At 43.8% G+C, this 21,177-nt stretch overlaps 1 protein-coding gene across 1 annotated transcript in view; it reads right to left on the reverse strand.

The window, feature by feature from the left end:
* Window positions 1-14,039, reverse strand: part of neo1a (neogenin 1a) — a 237,197-nt gene extending 223,158 nt beyond the window's left edge. Inside the window, 1 exon segment of the mRNA XM_064988713.1 lies at window positions 13,496-14,039. Coding sequence (XP_064844785.1) covers window positions 13,496-13,586 — 91 coding nt within the window. The 5' untranslated portion in view covers window positions 13,587-14,039.
* Window positions 14,040-21,177: the final 7,138 nt, after the last annotated feature.

Raw genomic sequence — 21,177 nt, forward strand, 5'->3', positions numbered from 1 at the left:
AGGACTAATTTAGACCACTCTAGTAAATGGAGTATGAAAGCAGCCCTAAAGCAGAAACTATTTAGCTTCCATCCATCCAATAATCCATCTGTGGTTTAGTACAAACCTGAACAAGCCAGGGCCATCAAACACAGTTCAATGTGATTCAGTGGTCAAATGAAAGTGATTTGAGAAAGGCATGAGGGAATTGGCACACAGTCACCAGTCAGTGTGAGTCTGGTACGACCGCCTTGTCCTTCCATGATCATAAGGAATAGTCTCCTTCACAGGACATCTCTGATAGTCTGCCAACAGTGGCCTACTTCATGAATCTCACAAAGCCCTGCTTTGAAAATAACAAAAGTAGAGTCGACAAATAATAAAATGTTTGACCACTCATTTACGGACTGCATGAATATATTAACGATGCAGGCTTTGCCTCGGGAGCTCTCGTAAAGGTAATTACCAGCGTGTGGCACTAATGCTCTTCCTCCAACCTTCATGATAGGACACCTTATGGTTGCATGGTAAGAGCTGGCCTGATCCTCCAACTGCCCCCCATTACCCCAAACTTCCACCCCTCCTCCAATCCAAACCTGTCCCCGTGGTCTTATGACATCTGTCTCTCAGGTCCCAGTCAGTGTTGGAATGCCTCAGCCATTCTGCAGGTGCTCCTGCTGAGTCTCTCCGTCTCCATTGTGTAACTGTGCTGCCTCCTGTCACTAACTGAACTGTCATGTGGATGGGGGAAGAGGCTGGGGTCAGAAGTCAGGCTTAAGGGGCGGCAGGTAGCCTAGTGAGCGTTGGGCCAAAAACCGAAAGGTTGCTGGATCGAATCCCAGAGCTGACAAGGTAAAAATCTGTCATTCTGCCCCCGAACAAGTCAGTTAACCCACTCTTCCCCGGTAGGGCGTCATTGTAAATAAGAACTTGTTCTTAACCGACTTACCTAGTTAAATAAAGGTTTAAAAAAAAATTAACATTGAGGGAGTCGGAGGGAGCCGATGCAGCTGATTTCCATCACTCTGAAACAACCTCACCTCTGCAGGCCTTCCCTCCTCCCTGTTCGCTCTCCTCCTCCTCCCTTTAAATAGCAGAGGAAGGTCACATCTGTATTTAGATAGAGGAAACAGAGATATACATATTTTTTCCAACTGTGAAATCAGTGCTGTTGAGTTCATGTCGGTGTATTGGTATATCTGTATGGCTTTCATGAAAATGGAAAATATTCAGACTTCTCAGACTAGAATAGTACAGGCCTTTGAGAAAGGAGACTGGTCCGCATTCAGACAACTAGGGTGGCGGTCTTCACTATCCCATCACTCCTTGAGCTCCGGTGCATGACCCCCTGGGAAGTGGAGTATTTTCACGCAGGCTCGAGGCCACCTCAAAGAAAATGCCTTTGAAAACCTCAACATTCCTGTCCCCGAGGGGGCCTCTCACTGTATACAAGAGTCAGTAGAGACTCGTCTCCATAATCTATTAAGAACTCGTTTTCTATTACGGCAATACACAGAGTCAGCACCTCAGCCAAAGCTGTACATTTTATGCACAAGTTAATGTCTTGAGTTACCCAGCCCAATCGCGTTCCATTATCATCAGCTCATTCACATAGCAAAGCTCGAAATCAACCATTTCTATAATAAAGAGGTGCAACTGACCATTTCTAAAGAGGAACTAAAAAGCTAAATAACCTGCCGTGAGTGGTGTTCAGACAGATCTATTCAGCTTAATGACATTGGGCCCAGGCAAGAGTCACTAAAGACGAGCAATTCTTTTACATCATAACAGCGCATTAAATACATTCAGACTGTCATTTGGCCATTTCTGCCACCATTTGTTAGTTTTAGCTGAGCTCAACATTGAAGAGAAACAGGCTAGTGAAAGGTCACTGCAGCCAGTGGTGCCACGTGCCCAAGGGGAGCTCCAGGAGACAACATCCATCCTTGTCCGCATTTACCCACAGAAACACAAGTTAAAATAAACAACCAGGAGGAGTTGCAGGATCACCATGGTAGCAAATTAAATCACAACAAAATCTGGGAGGATCAGGGAGACGTGATGCAGATTTAAAAGGGACAGTGTACCAAAGCTGACAACGTAGACACTGGATTTGGCTGCATCAGCATCTGTAACTCAACAAGTCACATAACCAAAAGCAACTCTTTAAGACCAGTGCTTCCCAACCTGACCGTCAGTGGTCCGCGAGGGTAAATTAATTTGTTTTACATTTTTCCTTCTCTACTAAAAATAACAGCTGGGAGTATTATAAGCAATTTAACATTGCTTCTCACAATGTAAAATGTTTATGAATAATTTCTTACATTCATTGCTAAAATTAACTAAATTTGACCGCCAAGATAACGTTAAAACTTCTTATGGCTGAGGGCAGTATTGAGTAGCTTGGATGAATAAGGTGCCAGGGCAAACTGCCTGCTCCTCAGTCCCAGTTGCTAATATATGCATATTATTAGTACATTTGGATAGAAAATAGTGAAGTTTATAAAACTGTTTGAATGATGTCTGCGTATAACAGAACTCATATGCCAGGCAAAAACCCAAGAAAAAAATCCAAACAGGAAGTGGGAAATCTGAGGTTGGTCGAATTTCAACGCAGCCCCTATTGAAGATAGGAAGTGCAAGATGACCAATATCCCACTAAGGCTTCCACTAGATGTCAACCGTCTTTAGAAACTTGTTTGATGCTTCTCCTGTGAAGGGGGGCTGAATGAGAGAGGAATGAGTCAGAGGTCTGCCAGCAGCCATGAGCTGGTCACGCGCATTCACATGAGAGGTAGCTCCCGTTTCTTTGCTTTTCTGAAGACAAAGGAATTCTCCGGTTGGAACATTATTGATGTTAAAAACATCCGAAAGATTGATTCTATACATCGTTTGACTTGTTTCTGGACTGTAACGGAACTTTTTGACATTGTCTGCAACTAGTGAACGCGCTTCGTGAGTTCGGATTTATTTACCAAATGCCCTAACAAAAGTAGGTATTTGGCCATAAATGATGGACATTATCAAACAAATCAAACATTAAATTGTGGAACTGGGATTCCTGGGAGTGCATTCCGATGATCATCATCAAAGGTAAGTGAATATTTATCATGTTATTTCTGAATTCTGTTGACTGCACAATATGGCGGATATATATTTGGCTTGTTGGGTCTCTGAGCGCCGTACTCAGATTATTGCATGGTTTGCTTTTTCCGTAAAGCGTCTTTGAAATCTGACACAGCAGTTGCATTAAGGAGAAGTTCATCTATATTTCCATGTATAACACTTGTATTATCATCAACATTTATAATGAGTATTTCTGTAAATTGATGTGACTCTGCAAAATTACCAGATATTTTTGGAACTACTGAACATAACGTGCCAATGTATACTGAGATTTTTTTTATATAAATATGAACTTTATCGAACAAAACATACATGTATTGTGTAACATGAAGTCCTATGAGTGTCATCTGATGAAGAACATCAAAAGTTTGTGATTAATTTGATCTCTATTTCTGATTTTTGTGACTCCACTCTTTGGCTGGAAAAATGGCTGTTTTTCTGTGACTTGGCTCTGACCTAACATATTCCTTTGTGGTGCTTACACTGTAAAGCCTATTTGAGATCAGACACTGGTGGGATTAACAACAAGATTACCTTTAAATGGTATAAAATACTTGTATGTTTGAGGAATTTTAATTATGAGATTTGCTGTTTTGAATTTGGCGCCCTGCACTTTCACTGGCTGTTGTCATATCGACCCTGTTAACGGGATCTCAGCCCTAAGAAGTTTTAAAAAATAACAGACTGCACGAATGGTGGTCCTCAAGAGCTTGACAGTGATTTGTTGGTCCCCGGAACAGAAAAGGTTGGGAACCACTGGTCTAGAACTCCACCTCTATAACTGATGTAGTGTGTTCTGGGAGTCCTTAGGGTGCAGATGAACTTTAGTTCAAAATAATACTTAGAACTACACTGCCAAGGCAGTTGACATTACTGGCACCTACATACTTTCTTGCAAAAGTTAAAATAGTTCTACACCCACTTGAGACTAAATGGGTGGCGGTTGAGATGAAATTGTACTACAAAGACTTAACCACTTTACTTGTAAAACAATAAAATAAACTTCTGAAGGAAACCATTGCTACTTCAAAAGGAATGGTTCGGGACCTGCTCGCCAAAATCCCAGAGACTCATTAACAATTTAAAAGACTATAATTAGACATGAAAGCAAGAGGAATTCTCTCCGGTAGTTTATCTGAGAGAGTCAAGAGTTTCTAGCCTCTGGAGTGGGGTCCACATCCGCGTTTGACAAGTCGCTACGTTGAGGCTCAAAGTTCCATGTCTGTGGCTCTCGTAAACTATTTATCGGCACACACACACACACACACACACACACACACGTAGCTCTTTAAGAACAGTTTGAAAGCAACATGCAAAAACCACACAACTACCAATCTCTCTCATTTGACATTCACAGCTGCCTGCAAATCTACAATTTTGTCTCTGCCTAAAAGAGGCTTCTCCTATTAAAAAATTTAAAAAAAAACTGGTAGAATCAAAGTGTTAGAATCAAAGCTTGCCTTTCCCTCCTTTCTAACGGAGCTATTCTGTTAGTTGACAGTCTTCTAGGGAACTATACCAGATAAATCTCTGCTGATGGCTGTGTGTCAAAAGCTAAACTAATTTCTATGCCCACCCTTCTGCTAGACCAGGTAAACTAATCGTTTTTTTAATGCCATGCAACTCTCTGATAAAAAACAGCTGTTCATCGGAGAACGGGTGGCACGCATACACATACCCACAACCACCACACACCTCTTCATATCTGAAGCTGCCAAAAGCCATAGGCTGGGCACAAGACGATGACAGGGGGTTTATTTTAGCAGCCCTCCCAATCCTCCCTCTGTGACTGACTGCCCCCACACCCCTCCAGCGTAAGAAGTGCTCCTTTGAATGATGTGTGGGGGGGGGGTACAGAGAGTGTGGGGTGGATTTCAGTCATTCACACTATGTTAAACCGAGCACCACTGGGTATGACTGGTGTATCAAGAGCAGAGACGAAGACGGAGGTTTCAGAGAAAACAATAAGAGTTCATTTAGTCAGCGAACTAGGTCACTGTGGGGCTGCCCTTGTATTGTTTAGACACAGAGAAGCCAGCAAACCCATTAAAATAATTCTGACAAGCTGGGCCAAATTGGAGAAAACCCATGCCAATAAAACATCAATGGAGGAGCAAGCTTGATTGTGTTCAAGTGGTCTCATTATTAGTGATTAATTCATTTTGATGCATGTACATTTTATGATCTCACTTCCCAAAACCATTCAGGCTAATTCTTCATAACCTGGATGACATCCAACAAACAGTGGAGGATAAATTCACGTGTGCGTGCTGTGGGTGGAAAACTCCAGAAGGTATAGTGGAATCAAATGAAGGTTATCAATCATAGTTTCCAGGAGAATATCACAGTCATCCTTAATGTATGTAAGGCTTGATGCCAAGAATGATATTTACAACCTTAAAAAAAAGGTATTAAAAGTTCTCCAGAGTTACAATTGATAAGTGTTCAAGTAATGAAACAATTGCCAGGGAGACATTTGTCATTTCGTGTTAACCCTTAATCTTCCTCCGGTGTTCCTTTCACTGTAAAATGGAGAACATAACTGAATTGTAACCATCAAGAAGGCCTACGGTTGCCCTTCAGAAGAGAGATGTTTGTGTAGAGAGAGAACCGAACATATGCTTTAAAAGCATCCAGAACAAAGCAGCATCACACCTCACCATGTTTTTGGAACCACGACTCAACAAAAAGATGGACTCTGGAGTTTATTGTTCATCTTCTAAAGAGAATAGATCTTTGAAACTTCAAGGTCATATTTCCAGGCCTCCTCCTGCACTTGCAGAGTAGAACTCCATGAACAATCCCTGTTTTCCTCATTGTGGAAGAGGGCTCTAAATGGGCTGTGTGTAAAACAGGGCCTAGTTTCTCGTTAGGCCGAGCCTCGTTGACTAGCACAGCTTGCATGTGTCATAATCCTCTGCAGCTGCCACCGTTGGCAGGGGACACCACGACAGGAGCTCGGGCAGAACCCAAAAGTTTGAGGAAATTTGGGGGAAACTGTCCTCGCAGTCCTGCAGAGTTTGCAGAAAGATGCCTTTGGAACAGCCCACAAAGCTTATGAAGTTAGGCATGAACACAGAGTAGAGGGACCAAAAATAAAATATTGTTGCTAACTGTGGCCACTGCTGGTATCTCATTTTAATGTGCATAACCGCCATTTCCTGCAGTCATCTTGCTGTTGTCGAGTGTGCTTTGTTTACCAAATGGGTCATTGGGATGCATGGCTCCCCTTGTATCTTTATAAACAATGAATGAAATGACAGCATCCATCACGACTGTGGCTACAGTCTTGCATCACACCTAGATTACAGAATGTGAATGAATGGGCTACAAAGGCTAATGCTTGTTATTCCAATAACTTCACTAGATATTTACTATGGTGCTAATGCATGCCCTTCTGAAAGCAGAGCAGGTGGACTGAGTTCTCTCCTGTATCCATCAGACACTGCACCAATACAATCCATAAGCATTTCAATTTCACCCTTAAAGCCTGTGTTTTCAATAGCCAGCCACTGACACAACCCCACATACCTCTGATCCAAAAGCCATAGAAAGATCCACAATTACAGCCACTAGAGAGAATGGTACCTTTTAAGCCAGGCTACGCTGAACCTTAATGCACAGTAACTGATAACAACACAGACATGTCATGTCCTCTCAGAGACCATTAGCTACAATAGCAACACAGAGGCACATAATGTTCTAGCTAGCTTGCCCTGGAGTAATTAGGGCTAAAGTTAGCATTTGGAGCTAAAAGCGATAGCTTGCTCCAAAAGCCTTTGAAGGATTTTGAAAGGCCAACCAGAATCGGAGGAACAACAGGCCTTGGAAAGAAGGGAATAAGTTGGCACCACGCTGGCAGTGGATGATGGAGAACGATGCACTGGCCATGTTTCACTGTGTGCTGTGCCACGGTAGAACGAGACCACCGCTCAGGAAGAGAAACCCTTTCATCTCAGCAGGGGTACAGCAAAGCCATGTCAATGATCTGGTCTGGGCCTGGGAGCAGGGAGAAGTCTGGCTTCTCTCCACACACAACAGCATTCTCCCTCTGTCTCCAACCCACCGGCAGGCCTCACTGCTCATCACCCTAATCAAAAGAGATGACAAGCACTTTGTTGAGTAACACGGAACATTCAGAGTAGAAACAATGCCTTCTGAAGGGGGTTGATTTTGTAGTTTGGCTCTCTTGGAAGAGGGAGGTCAATGCGGACAGACAAAATTGTTGTCTGAGCGCCTAGGTTCCATGGAGCAGGCCTACGAGGTTCCATGGAGCAGGCCTACGAGGTTCCATGGAGCAGGCCTACGAGGTTCCATGGAGCAGGCCTACGAGGTTCCATGGAGCAGGCCTACGAGGTTCCATAGGTTCCATGGAGCAGGCCTACGAGGTTCCATGGAGCAGGCCTACGAGGTTCCATGGAGCAGGCCTACGAGGTTCCATGGAGCAGGCCTACGAGGTTCCATGGAGCAGGCCTACGAGGTTCCATGGAGCAGGCCTACGAGGTTCCATGGAGCAGGCCTACGAGGTTCCATGGAGCAGGCCTACGAGGTTCCATGGAGCAGGCCTACGAGGTTCCATGGAGCAGGCCTACGAGGTTCCATGGAGCAGGCCTACTAGGTTCCATGCTTGGGGGATATACTGTTTACCAGGGTATTTCGAAATACCGACGGAATGATTTTCAATAGCGTCAAGATCAAGCTTCTTGGTTACAGCAGAGACATTCAATCCCCTCCTGGATCAAGATCCCTGTTGCCTAACTTGTTTTACGCTTCTATATACACATACCGGGGTATACGGTAATACCGTATACCCCGGTATGGCACAGAAAAGGTATGAACATCTGGATATCGCTGAACCCTACTAGGTTACATCAGTACAGTCCGCAGGCGTTCAAGAGCAAGGCGACTGAAGTGATCGAACAATGTAGGTTCCACTGCATGTACTTTCTCTGTGGCGGTGTTGATGAGGGGAGGGCTCTGCCATGTCTGCAGTCTGTTCACATTTCTATAGCAACGCTGGCTACACTGTGGGGTAGCTTTCAAAGCATACACACAAATGTCATTCACACAGAACAATGACTGCTGGCAAAAATGATCTTCTATTATTGTAAATCTTGCTTATATGCAACCATTGTTTACAAATACACCCAGTACCAAGAGGGAGTGGACTGGCCTGTGGGCTGTGCTGGGTAATGAATGGCTGTTGTGTTTCTAGGAATAACCCATCGATGAATCTGAGCCTTTGCTGGCATGTCCCACAGTGAATTAAATCGGGAGGAAATACATGGTGCAACCACGGATGCCCCCAACTATTTATTCATTTTGTTGATGGAGGAAACAATCAACATAGTGACAAAAGCATAGCAATCAGTGAACTATGATAAGCATCCAATCTGACAGTTGGTTGTGTGTAATGTCATCCAATCAGAATGCAATTATCACAATCAAGATTCAATTTAGGTTTTGTTTACAACATCTAATTTGCACATTAGGCAGTTAGCAAAAAAGGGGTAATAGTCTATTTGGATTAATACAGAAGCCACTTGAAAGCAAAGCAGGCAGGCCCAGCTGGTGGTTATATATTTACCCTGCCTTCAAAAAAAGATACCATTGCAGATTAAATGCCATTTTCAAGGCATATTGATCTTTCTAGCTTTCTGACAATTACAAATACTGCTGCAGTAGTTATCGTAAATTACCACAATAACCCCTGGATGGCATTTCGCCAGAAGGTTATGTTGACAACAACATACTGAAAATGATCACTGCAAAAAAGTTCACTGCATTGCTAATGTAGCAATTAGCACAGCTAGTGCACAGTCATAGAGTATTTGAATCCATCTACTGATCTTTCCATTCCCAACTCCACTCAAGAGGAGACTGAGCGGCGCCCCCCCCCCCAACCCCCCTGGCCACAGGACATTATCAGTATCTTCTAATGAGGGAGGGTGTCATTAGCCAACCAGATGAATCAAACACTTGCCAAAGCGTGCAATTATCCGATTCTCAGTGGAAAGAGGTCATTGGGACTTTATGAGCAATTATAGCCCACAAAAAAATTATCCATAAACTGCGTGAAATATAGGACAGACAGCAGGTGAGGAAGGTCTCTATTGAAATTGATGCTAGTATGACAAGATGATACAGTTGAACTCGGAAGTTTACATACATTTAGGTTGGAGTCATTAAAACTTGTTTTTCAACCTCTCCACAAATGTCTTGTTAAGAAACTATAGTTTTGGCAAGTCGGTTTAGACATCTACTTTGTGCATGACAAGTAATTGTTCCAACAATTGTTTACAGACAGATTATTTCACTTAAATCACAATTCCAGTGGGTTAGAAGTTGACATACACTAAGTTGACTGTGCCTTTAAACAGCTTGGAAAATTTCAGAAAATTATGTCATGGCTTTAGAGGCTTCTGATAGGCTAATTGATATAATTTGAGTCAATTGGAGGTGTCCCTGTGGATGTATTTCAAGGCCTACCTTCAAACACAGTGCCTCTTTGGTTGACATCATGGGAAAATCAAAAGACATCAGCCAAGACCTCAGAATAAAAATTGTTGTCCTCCACAAGTCTGGTTCATCCTTGGGAGAAATTTCCAAACACCTCAAGCTACCACATTCATCTGTACAAACAATAGTACGCAAGTATAAACACCATGGGACCACGCAGCCGTCATACCACTCAGGAAGGAGACGCGTTCTGTCTCCTAGAGATGAACATACTTTGGTGCGAAGAGTGCAAAACAATCCCAGAACAGCAGCAAAGGACCTTGTGAAGATGCTGGAGGAAACGGGTACAAAAGTATCTATATCCACAGTTAAACAAGTCCTATATCGACAAAACCTGAAAGGCCGTTCAGCAAGGAAGAAGCCACTGCTCCAAAACCGCCATAAATCCAGACTACGTTTTGCAACTTCACGTGGGGACAAAGATCATACCTTTTGGAGAAATGTCCTCTGGTTTGATGAAACAAAAATACAACTCTTTGGTCATAATGACCATCGTTATGTTTGTAGGAAAAGGGGGAGGCTTGCAAGTCGAAGAACACCATCCTAACCGTGAAACACGGGGGTGGCAGCATCATGTTGTGGGGTGCTTTGCTACAGGAGGGACTGGTGCACTTCACAAAATAGATGGCATCATGAGGTAGGAAATTGTGTGGATATATTGAAGCAACATCTCAAGACATCAGTCTTGGAAGTTAAAGCTTGGTCGCAAATGGGTGTTCCAAATGGACACTTACAAAGTTGTGGCAAAATGGCTTTAGGACAAAGTCAAGGTATTGGAGTGGACATCACAAAGCCCTGACCTCAATCCCATAAAAAATTTGGGGGCAGAACTGAAAAAGCGTGTGTGAGCAAGGAGGCCTACAAACCTGACTCAGTTACACCAGCTCTGTCACAAGGAATGGGCCAAAATTCATCCAACTTATTGTGGGAAGCTTGTGGAAGGCTACCCAAAACGTTTGACCCAAGTTAAACAATTTAAAGGCAATGCTACCAAATACTAATTGAGTGTATGTAAACTTCTGACCCACTGGGAATGTGATGAAATAAATAAAAGCTGAAATAAATCACTATACTATTATTCTGACATGTACTTTCTTAAAATAAAGTGGTGATCCTACCTGACCTAAGACAGGGAATTTTTACTAGGTTTAAAATGTCAGGAATTGTGAAAACCTGAGTGTAAATGTATTTGGCTAAGGTGTATGTAAACTTTCGACTTCAACTGTACATATGAAAAACAGCAAGTGAGGAAGGTCTCTATTGAAACCGATGCCAGTGTGACAAGATGATATATAGGAAAGACAGCAGGTGAGGAAGGTCTCTTTTGAAATCGATGCCAGTGTGACACAACAGTAGGAGTTGGAGGGAAGGCCTCATCCGATCATCTCAAGGGTCATTTGAACAGCCAAAGTCCATTTCCATTTACCAGCAGGTTTTCTATTTAAACCTTTATTTGAAATGAATCATTAATGTAGTGTAGCATGCACAGGCATTGCCTTTATACTAAGGGAACAAAATATATAAAAAATAAAATAAATAGTACCAAGTGTTGCATCCATTAAATCCTAGTTCACATAAAGACAATGAAATATTAAAATTCACATACTTTTAAACTCCCATGAACACTGGCAAAATAAATGGAGAAAATGTGGTTCTTAGTGGTTTAGCCCTCAGAAGAGTCCTAGGAGCGTCACAGAAAATGGATGTTGTTTTTAAGTCTCTGCTGCAGGCCTGCAGCCGAGGTGGTCTGAGAGGGGATACAACCCTGGAGAGTGGTTTGTGGGAGCAGAAGGGGGGTTGCCAAATGTTTACACATTTCACCAAGTTATTTGCATTGTCCACAGGGAGACAATTAGCACACAATTCCCTCCCAGCAGGATTATGGAGATAAAATGGAATTTAAATGGATTTTACACTCCTCTGACGGCAGATTAAAGGAGCTGTTTACAAAGACAAACTTTAGGAACTTTAAACCACTATGGGGCGGGGCATAGGATAGCAGCCATGTTGAGGAACTCTACTCCTATGTGTGGGTGAAGATTGAATTCTTTAGTAGGACAAAACAAAAAGCAACGAGTATGCCCTTTCCCAGAGGCAGCTGGAACGGAATGAAGAAACATTAAATCTCCTTTGAGCTAGCACTGCAAATCCACAACTTTTATAAAGACGAGTTCTGCGGACCTACTCGCAAAAGACATGAGACCTCAGAGAAATGTGTTTCGAATAAACAGATATTTTCAGAAAGGGGGACCTCACAATTAGTAATTTGATACTCTCTCCCTGTGTGTAGGTCTCAGTCCAATTCCCTGGAATCAATCAGAGCTCCCAAAGGATACTCCCTGCACCCCTTAATCTCCTGGTTTTATTACTTTCCAGACAGTCAGGCCAGTTCCACCCTACCCCCATCTCTCCCTTTTGTACTGATCTCCAGCAAAGCCTATGTTTTTCCCCCACTCCCCTTCACCGCTGCAGAGTGCTTTTCATGCAGGAGAGCCTCTTACATCAGCCTCCTCACACAAGAGAGCACAACAGCCAGCAGAGGCCCGTCTCTCCACTAAGACTGTTCACCTCACATGCATTATTTTAATGGAGGCGAACCTTTAAAAAAGAGAGCTAGCCTGCACCCCCCCCCCCCTAAAAAAAAAAAACTTCACATTTTACTGGATTTGTGGGAAAAATGTCATACTGACTGTTGTATTGCTCAACTGTTTATTATTTTCCAGTCTTCAACATAGACGGCAGAGGGCTTGAAAATAAATACATCGCCGCATCTCTCACAGGGCTATCAGGTGTGTGAATTTGCTAATACCAAGCAAGTGATAAAGGCAACCATCTGCTGTGTGCACTCCAACATGTGCCGTTTGTTTAATATTCATTATAACTATTCAATGTGTCCCAGTCGCTCATACTCCTTGGAATGTATTGGCTATCAGATTCCCTATTATAAAGCAGGAAACACGGGGTCAAGATGTTACCTATGTTGATTATTTCATCAGCATTCAGTATGACAATGAAAATCACCCAAACAAACTACTGAAGTTGAAGTCACCACAAACATATGTAGTCTTCACGAGACTGAATTAAAATGTCTTATTGCAGTCGCTACTCCACTGTAGCCAAGTAACAAAACAAGGGTGGGTATAAATAGTGTACTTTCTATCCATCAGACAAACGTGTATTGACGCCCAGGTAATGAGCTGTCTGGCGGACTGATGATGCTAGCTTATTGCTTGACAGTAAACCCAAATGAGAGTCATTAATTTGTGGTTATAGAGCCGGGTTCTTGCCATCCGTTGCAATTAATTACGTGACTGTAATGGTTTTGAGGAGAGAGAGAGGGAGAGAGAGAGCAACCTGAACCTGTGCTAATGCAATGCAAAGAAATGTCGATTTGAGACAAGACAAATATAAACAGACATATTTCCATACATGTATTGACCCGAGTTTTTAAATCAGTGCATAATAAATAAGTCGGTCAATTATGACCGTAGAAACAAACGTGACGTGGGAAATCCAGACATAATAGCTAAAAAGGTAAAACAAATAAATACAATAAACACTTGAAATGTCTCGAAAACAACCGCATTTCATTTGATTTACCACCTGTATGTTCGTGTTGTGGTCTGAAAAGTACTCCTAACAATCAAATGGTTCAAAAACATTGGCTCCTAGATGACTGATTCAGCTGACTAATTAGCTTGCGTAGCCTGCAGATGTCTAGAAGCTACAAGTCAATGCTCCATGTCGGCTGCTAGTAGTGCAGGACCTAGTAGCCCGAGCTGTTGTTGTACACGCGATACAGAAACACGTTACATTGTAATACCAACAAATTATTAAAAGTAGCCAATTGATTAGCTAATGTAACGCTTACCTTTTTCAGCATGTCTTGACACGGTGGTCGCCGGGTAAAGAAAGGTGAGACAGAGGAGAGAGAGGAGCAACCTTGCTCCCCGCTCCGCCATCACTTTTCAAAAATAAATGTTTGCAGGCTTCAAGAACCCCGGAGAAATCCGTGTTTAAAATCCTCTGCCACCTATTTCCATACACTTCCGAGACAAACGTAGAACTTCAATGTTTCACCTACGAAATGTTTAAAAACATCCGGTACCAGCTACTTTTGAAACTGTCCGGATGAAACATGTAGCTGGCTTGTGAGACCGCCGGTTAGACTGTTTTCTCAACTTGGTGGAGGGGTTGAAGGAAAACTGAAGTCAATCCATTGCTTCAGAGCCAATTCGGTCGAAAAAATGGTGGAATCGACGGTCACACACGAATCCAAGCTATTCCAATTGCAATCAAATGCGTAAAACCCGAGAACAAGGACAGTTGAAAAGATTGATCAAGGTCCGACTGATCGGAGAAAACGACACCGCAGCCAGCTTCTGCTCGCGAACGGAACGTAATAGCAGCGTGGAAGGGCTGGAATTCTATGTGGGTCCCCGGAAAACAGGGCGTGGAGTCATGCGGAATTCAGGATTGCAGACGTAGGCTATAATGTTGGCGAAATCTAAACTATGGATTGGTGATGGGATCAGTAAACCACTTACATTTTTACCTGTGCAATCTGCAAATGAATTTAGCATATGCATTACATAGCAAATAAAGAAAACGCATATCCAGTGAGTGACAGCAAGTAGTTTACAAAATGGTGAGATTACCTTTCAATAGAATGTCTTAAATGTAGTCTCCATTCAATGTATTCATCTTTGCATTCATCTTTGCATCTTTGCATGTTAGGCTATAAATATGCTTAGATATTATTTAATTGTCAAGTTTTGTTGTAGGCCTTTGTAACATTGCTGAATGGAGTTTTTTATATATATAGGCAATGAAAGGCAACTGTAGAATATTAATTGATTCACTCCCAGCTATAGTAGCATACCACCTTGGTGAATGTAATTGTAGTATTTTCATACAGAGACTTTTTAACTGTATAAAAATCAATATTCCTGCACCCATGTTATGATGCAAAAGAGTTTCCAGGGGATTTTCAACCCCTTGTCCCCAGGCAATGAATCATCTTAGAGAGAAACACGTGTGTTGTCCTCATAAACCAAGGTTTGTGCACATTCCAAATATTTGCATGATGAGTTCTTCCTGTTGATAAACAAGACAAACATCTATTGCATACATCATCCTAATTGGCCAAGGCATCTAAATACTGTTGTAGCTCTATTTGATGCTGGCAGATTATTTCACATGTTGACTGGATCTCAGGTGATCAGAGATTACAATAATCCTGATAATTAACGTATTGTTAGGACAAGATTAAGCTATTTTAGACAATACTGCAGCAATATAGTAACATCAGTATGATAATATACTAAACTGGTCATATAAAATATCACAATGACCTCCGTTCTGCATCTATCTCAATATGTATGAGTATTCTGAGTATAGGACCAGTGGTATTGATAGTGTGACCATGGAATATTAGATACGAAGCAGGTGAACATTACTAGGGTTGCTCCTCTGGCCATAGCATCTAACACATAAGGACTTGGGAAAAATGGTGCCTGAAACCAGTCTGACAGTCCCACTCACTAATTTGTTCACTCGTGTATTGAGGAGAACCCAAGCACTCAGAAGTATGGAAGAGCTCCATCCACTGGCTCATGCATTCCATAGCATGTGAATAGAGATGCCAGCAGCACTTTACCCACCCCCATTCACATGACCATGCTAACCCCCCTTTAATGCCAGCAGCACTATACCCACCCCCATTCACATGACCATGCTAACCCCCCTTTAATGCCAGCAGCACTATACCCACCCCCATTCACATGACCATGCTAACCCCCCCTTTAATGCCAGCAGCACTATACCCACCTCCATTCACATGACCATGCTAACCCCCCTTTAATGCCAGCAGCACTATACCCACCCCCATTCACATGACCATGCTAACCCCCCTTTAATGCCAGCAGCACTATACCCACCCCCATTCACATGACCATGCTAACCCCCCTTTAATGCCAGCAGCACTATACCCACCCCCATTCACATGACCATGCTAACCCCCCCTTTAATGCCAGCAGCACTATACCCACCCCCATTCACATGACCATGCTAACCCCCTTTAATGCCAGCAGCACTATACCCACCCCCATTCACATGACCATGCCAACCCCCTTTAATGCCAGCAGCACTATACCCACCCCCATTCACATGACCATGCTAACCCCCTTTAATGCCAGCAGCACTATACCCACCCCCATTCACATGACCATGCTAACCCCCTTTAATGCCAGCAGCACTATACCCACCCCCATTCACATGACCATGCTAACCCCCTTTAATGCCAGCAGCACTATACCCACCCCCATTCACATGACCATGCTAACCCCCTTTAATGCCAGCAGCACTATACCCACCCCCATTCACATGACCATGCTAACCCCCTTTAATGCCAGCAGCACTATACCCACCCCCATTCACATGACCATGCAAACCCCCTTTAATGCCAGCAGCTCTATACCCACCCCCATTCACATGACCATGCTAACCCCCTTTAATGCCAGCAGCACTATACCCACCCCCATTCACATGACCATGCTAACCCCCTTTAATGCCAGCAGCACTATACCCACCCCCATTCACATGACCATGCTAACCCCCTTTAATGCCAGCAGCACTATACCCACCCCCATTCACATGACCATGCTAACCCCCCTTTAATGCCAGCAGCACTATACCCACCCCCATTCACATGACCATGCTAACCCCCTTTAATGCCAGCAGCACTATACCCACCCCCATTCACATGACCATGCTAACCCCCTTTAATGCCAGCAGCACTATACCCACCCCCATTCACATGACCATGCTAACCCCCCTTTAATGCCAGCAGCACTATACCCACCCCCATTCACATGACCATGCTAACCCCCCTTTAATGCCAGCAGCACTATACCCACCCCCATTCACATGACCATGCTAACCCCCCTTTAATGCCAGCAGCACTATACCCACCCCATTCACATGACCATGCTAACCCCCTTTAATGCCAGCAGCACTATACCCACCCCCATTCACATGACCATGCTAACCCCCTTTAATGCCAGCAGCACTATACCCACCCCCATTCACATGACCATGCTAACCCCCTTTAATGCCAGCAGCACTATACCCACCCCCATTCACATGACCATGCTAACCCCCTTTAATGCCAGCAGCACTATACCCACCCCCATTCACATGACCATGCTAACCCCCTTTAATGCCAGCAGCACTATACCCACCCCATTCACATGACCATGCTAACCCCCTTTAATGCCAGCAGCACTATACCCACCCCCATTCACATGACCATGCTAACCCCCTTTAATGCCAGCAGCACTATACCCACCCCATTCACATGACCATGCTAACCCCCTTTAATGCCAGCAGCACTATACCCACCCCCATTCACATGACCATGCTAACCCCCCTTTAATGCCAGCAGCACTATACCCACCCCATTCACATGACGCATCTCCCCCTTTAAAGCTTTGAAATTATTGTAGTTTATTTTTATTTATTTTTAATTTTACATACAGCTTTGCACTGTATTTGAAGCAGAACTGAAATGCCTTCCGATATACAGTATGCAAATGCACTGTTTTTGTTTGTTGCTCTAAAATATAAAAAATATGTGTGAAAAGTCATTATCAGGTAGCTGTGTTCTGATATCTGTGACCTGTTCAACAGTGCAGGCTGCTGAGGGGAGGACGGCTCATAATAATGGCTGGAACGGCGAGAATGGAATGACATCAAACACATGGAAACCAGTGTTTGATGTATTTGATACCATTCCACTGTTTCCCCTGCAGCCTTTACCACAAGCCCGTCCTCCCAAATTAAGGTGCCACCAACCACCTGTGCTGTTATATCACTAGATTAAATTCATATGTGAATAATCCAATTGCAGTTCTGCCTTGGAGCAATGATACACCTCAAAAGCTATGGCTTTAGAATAAAACTCAGCAACGACTTGCAGAATCAACCCTGTGTAACTGTTGGGAGATGCTACAGTCTCATTTCAAGCCGGGCTTCTCCTGCCCTATGAACCATACACTGGAATATATTATGGTTCTCCAGGCCAGCGACGAGACGGAGAGAAATGAAGGCGTCTAGACCTATCCCCATGCTCAATTACCCTCAATATGAGATCTATATTCATGACTTAGAGATGGCGTCGGGTTTGAAATGTCCAACTAGGAAACCAGAGAGATATCAGGAACGGTTTAAAAAGACGGATGAAATAGAAGAAGCAACAGCATTACCATCACCTTATTAACATGCCATGTGTTGGCTACTATTCATATACGATTTGATGACGTTAACATGTGTGTGTCATTAGAACGGATGCATGTATGATGTAACTGTTGGGTTGAAGGGTTGAAAACACACTGAAGAAAGCATACAACTTCACAGTTTAAGAATTGTCTACACAACGATGCCCTGAAAGATGTTTCTGTTCCAGTTTACTGCACCGAAGAAGGAAAGCGTTAAAAATCAATTTGCACATGAAGGTTAAGGAGGGGCCACATCAATCCTTCCAGATGCTTGGGTTTGTAAACAGCAGCTTGTTGCTTACGGCTCAGGAAGCATTTCCCACTCAGATTATAAAGAGGTTATACCTAATCTCTGGCATGTAAGGAGATTTCATTAGGCATATGGAAGCACAGGAGGCTATTTGAACCTGTGTTTCTATATGCTATAGGTCTAAGGGAACTGGCATAGGATTATACCACTAGATTAGGCACTATAGATATACAACTATTGATCTTTGGAGGTTGATAAAGGACTATAATTTGAACCCTTCTGAATCGTTTGGACCATTCTGAACCTTTTTAAAGAGTGGACTGTTACAGGAAGCATATTGACTTTGATGACATGGTTGAGTATTATTGTGCTGTGAATTTTGCACTGTCACTGTCTCAAAAAATCTAGGCCAACAACAAGACAGGGGATTTCATGTGGGAATAGCTATCAAAGATGGTACCAATTACTGTGAAGTATCCTCTGGGCTAACCTAAATCACAGGTTCATATCGACTACCTACACACAAAGAAAGCTCATTATCCACCAATGGTCTGTTGCAGAGACAACAAAAGACCATTCTTCATCCCTAGCTTGCATATTGGAGAACGCTGGAAGACATAATAAAGACAAAAATAAGGATGTTATTCCAATTCCACATTATTCCAGTTCTAACTTTATCCCACAGCAATGAGACTGGTGTTGATTACATTCATTGGCACCAGAATTAATGCGATCCCAGTCGGAATCAGATCCTATTATTCTGAGTCAGATTAGGTGGTGTGGGGGATTAGGGCACCATGAGTCAGATGGATGTGGTCTCTGGCCTGACGGCGGGTGGTAACATGCTCACTTCCTGTAGAGAACGCGCTATGAGGCATTACCTCATTCACTTGCAAGTGAACACAGTGGGACCAGGTTATAAACTCAAAATAGCTTAGTGGCGATGACAAGGGCTAGTATACTTTATGTGGGTGGATGATGAGTGATTTCCCCTCGAATGTGAGTACATTAAGGGATTATGCACAATCAGTCGTCCCATTGTCTTAGTGATTTACAGTGGGGGTGATATTAATACCATTTCAATTAGCTACAAATGTAAGAGTTCAAGGATTTGTGTGTGTGTGTCTAAGGGGGGGGGGGGGTTGTGCATTCATGTCTCTGTAAGTCTGTCTGTGTTGCGTGGGGGAGGGTGTGTGTCTAGGGGGGGGGGTTGTGCATTCATGTCTCTATATGTCTGTCTGTGTTGCGTGGGGAGGGTGTGTGTCATACGCTTGGACCTGTAAAACAAGCAGCTGCTGTGTACCTGGCTTCCCACTCAGGGGTAAAGATGGCAGCACATCGCCTCATAGAGCAGACTCACCTGCCAGTGCACAACACATACTTCAGCAGGAACCAGAGTACACCGAGACATCCCATGATACATGTGCTTACACAGGCATATTTTAAGACCTGGCACACCTCACCTCACACATGTCAGCAGTTTCTCGCTTTCTCCCTTCCTTTCTCTCTCCATCTCTCTCTCGTTCTTTTGCTCTCTCTCTTTCACAGCTTTTTTGCAGGTGATAATTATTCTAATTGCTCCTTCTTTGAAGTGCAACGGTCCGTATCAAACAGTGTGCTACTGAAATACTGCAGCATCAAACCTGGGCCAGTGTAAAACCTCACCTCTGGATCCCACAGATGGAGACAGAGCAGAGGACGAGACAGACCTTTAACTGGTACGATCACTCCAGTAAGTCAATTCCATTTGGGTTTGGGTCAATTTAGGTAATGATTTGAAATTGAATGTCTGAATTTAAAATGAATGAGGGCCTACTGAGGGGCGCAGTGGTCTAAGGCACTTCATCGCAGTGCTCGCTGTGCCACTAGAGTTCCTGGTTCGAGTCCAGGCTCTGTCGCAGCCGGCCGTGACCAGAAGGCCCATGGGGCGGCACACAATTGGCCCAGCATCGTTAGGGGAGGGTTTGGCCGGCAGGGATGTTCCCATCACGCACTAGCAACTCCTGTGGCGGGCCAGGCACAATACACGCTGACACAGTCACCAGGTGCATGGTGTTTCCTCCAACACAACACATTGGTGCAGCATCGTTAGGGGAGGGTTTGGCCGGCAGGGATGTTCCCATCACGCACTAGCAACTCCTGTGGCGGGCCAGGCACAATGCACGCTGACACAGTCACCAGGTGCATGGTGTTTCCTCCAACACAACACATTGGTGCAGCATCGTTAGGGGAGGGTTTGGCCGGCAGGGATGTTCCCATCACGCACTAGCAACTCCTGTGGCGGGCCAGGCACAATGCACGCTGACACAGTCACCAGGTGTATGGTGTTTCCTCCAACACAACACATTGGTGCAGCATCGTTAGGGGAGGGTTTGGCCGGCAGGGATGTTCCCATCACGCACTAGCAACTCCTGTGGCGGGCCAGGCACAATGCACGCTGACACAGTCACCAGGTGTATGGTGTTTCCTCCAACACAACACATTGGTGCAGCTGGCTTTCGGGTTAAACGGGCGTTGTGTCAAGAAGCAGTGCGGCTTGGCTGGGTTGTGTTTTGGAAGATGCACGGCTCTCGACCTTCGCCTCTCCCGAGTCCATACGGGAGTTGCAGCAATGAGACAAGTTTGTAACTACCAATTGGATACCACGGATTTGGGGAGAAAAAGGGGTAATAAAAAATAAATACAAAAAAAATAGCCCCATGAATGTTGTTGACCGTGACTCACAACATCTAGTTCTAGGTTGTAGTTCACTTGGCAGAGCATGATGCTTTAACACGCTCGCAACACCAGGGTAGTGGATCCGGGAATAGAACCCACTACTACCCTGGAATTAACAGCGTCATGCTTTACCAACTGAGCTATGAAGGACAATAAATACCATTTAGAACTAGGTGTATGCATGCATGACTGTAAGTCGTTTTGGATAAAAGGGTCTGCTAGGTGGTATATATTATATTATTAAATTGGACAATGGAGGATTACCACAGTCTAGTGGTTTGGTGGCCTGAGACCTTTTCACAACAAGTA

The sequence above is a fragment of the Oncorhynchus masou genome, chromosome 2, assembly GCF_036934945.1.
Source record: "Oncorhynchus masou masou isolate Uvic2021 chromosome 2, UVic_Omas_1.1, whole genome shotgun sequence".
NCBI classification, from domain to species: domain Eukaryota; kingdom Metazoa; phylum Chordata; class Actinopteri; order Salmoniformes; family Salmonidae; genus Oncorhynchus; species Oncorhynchus masou.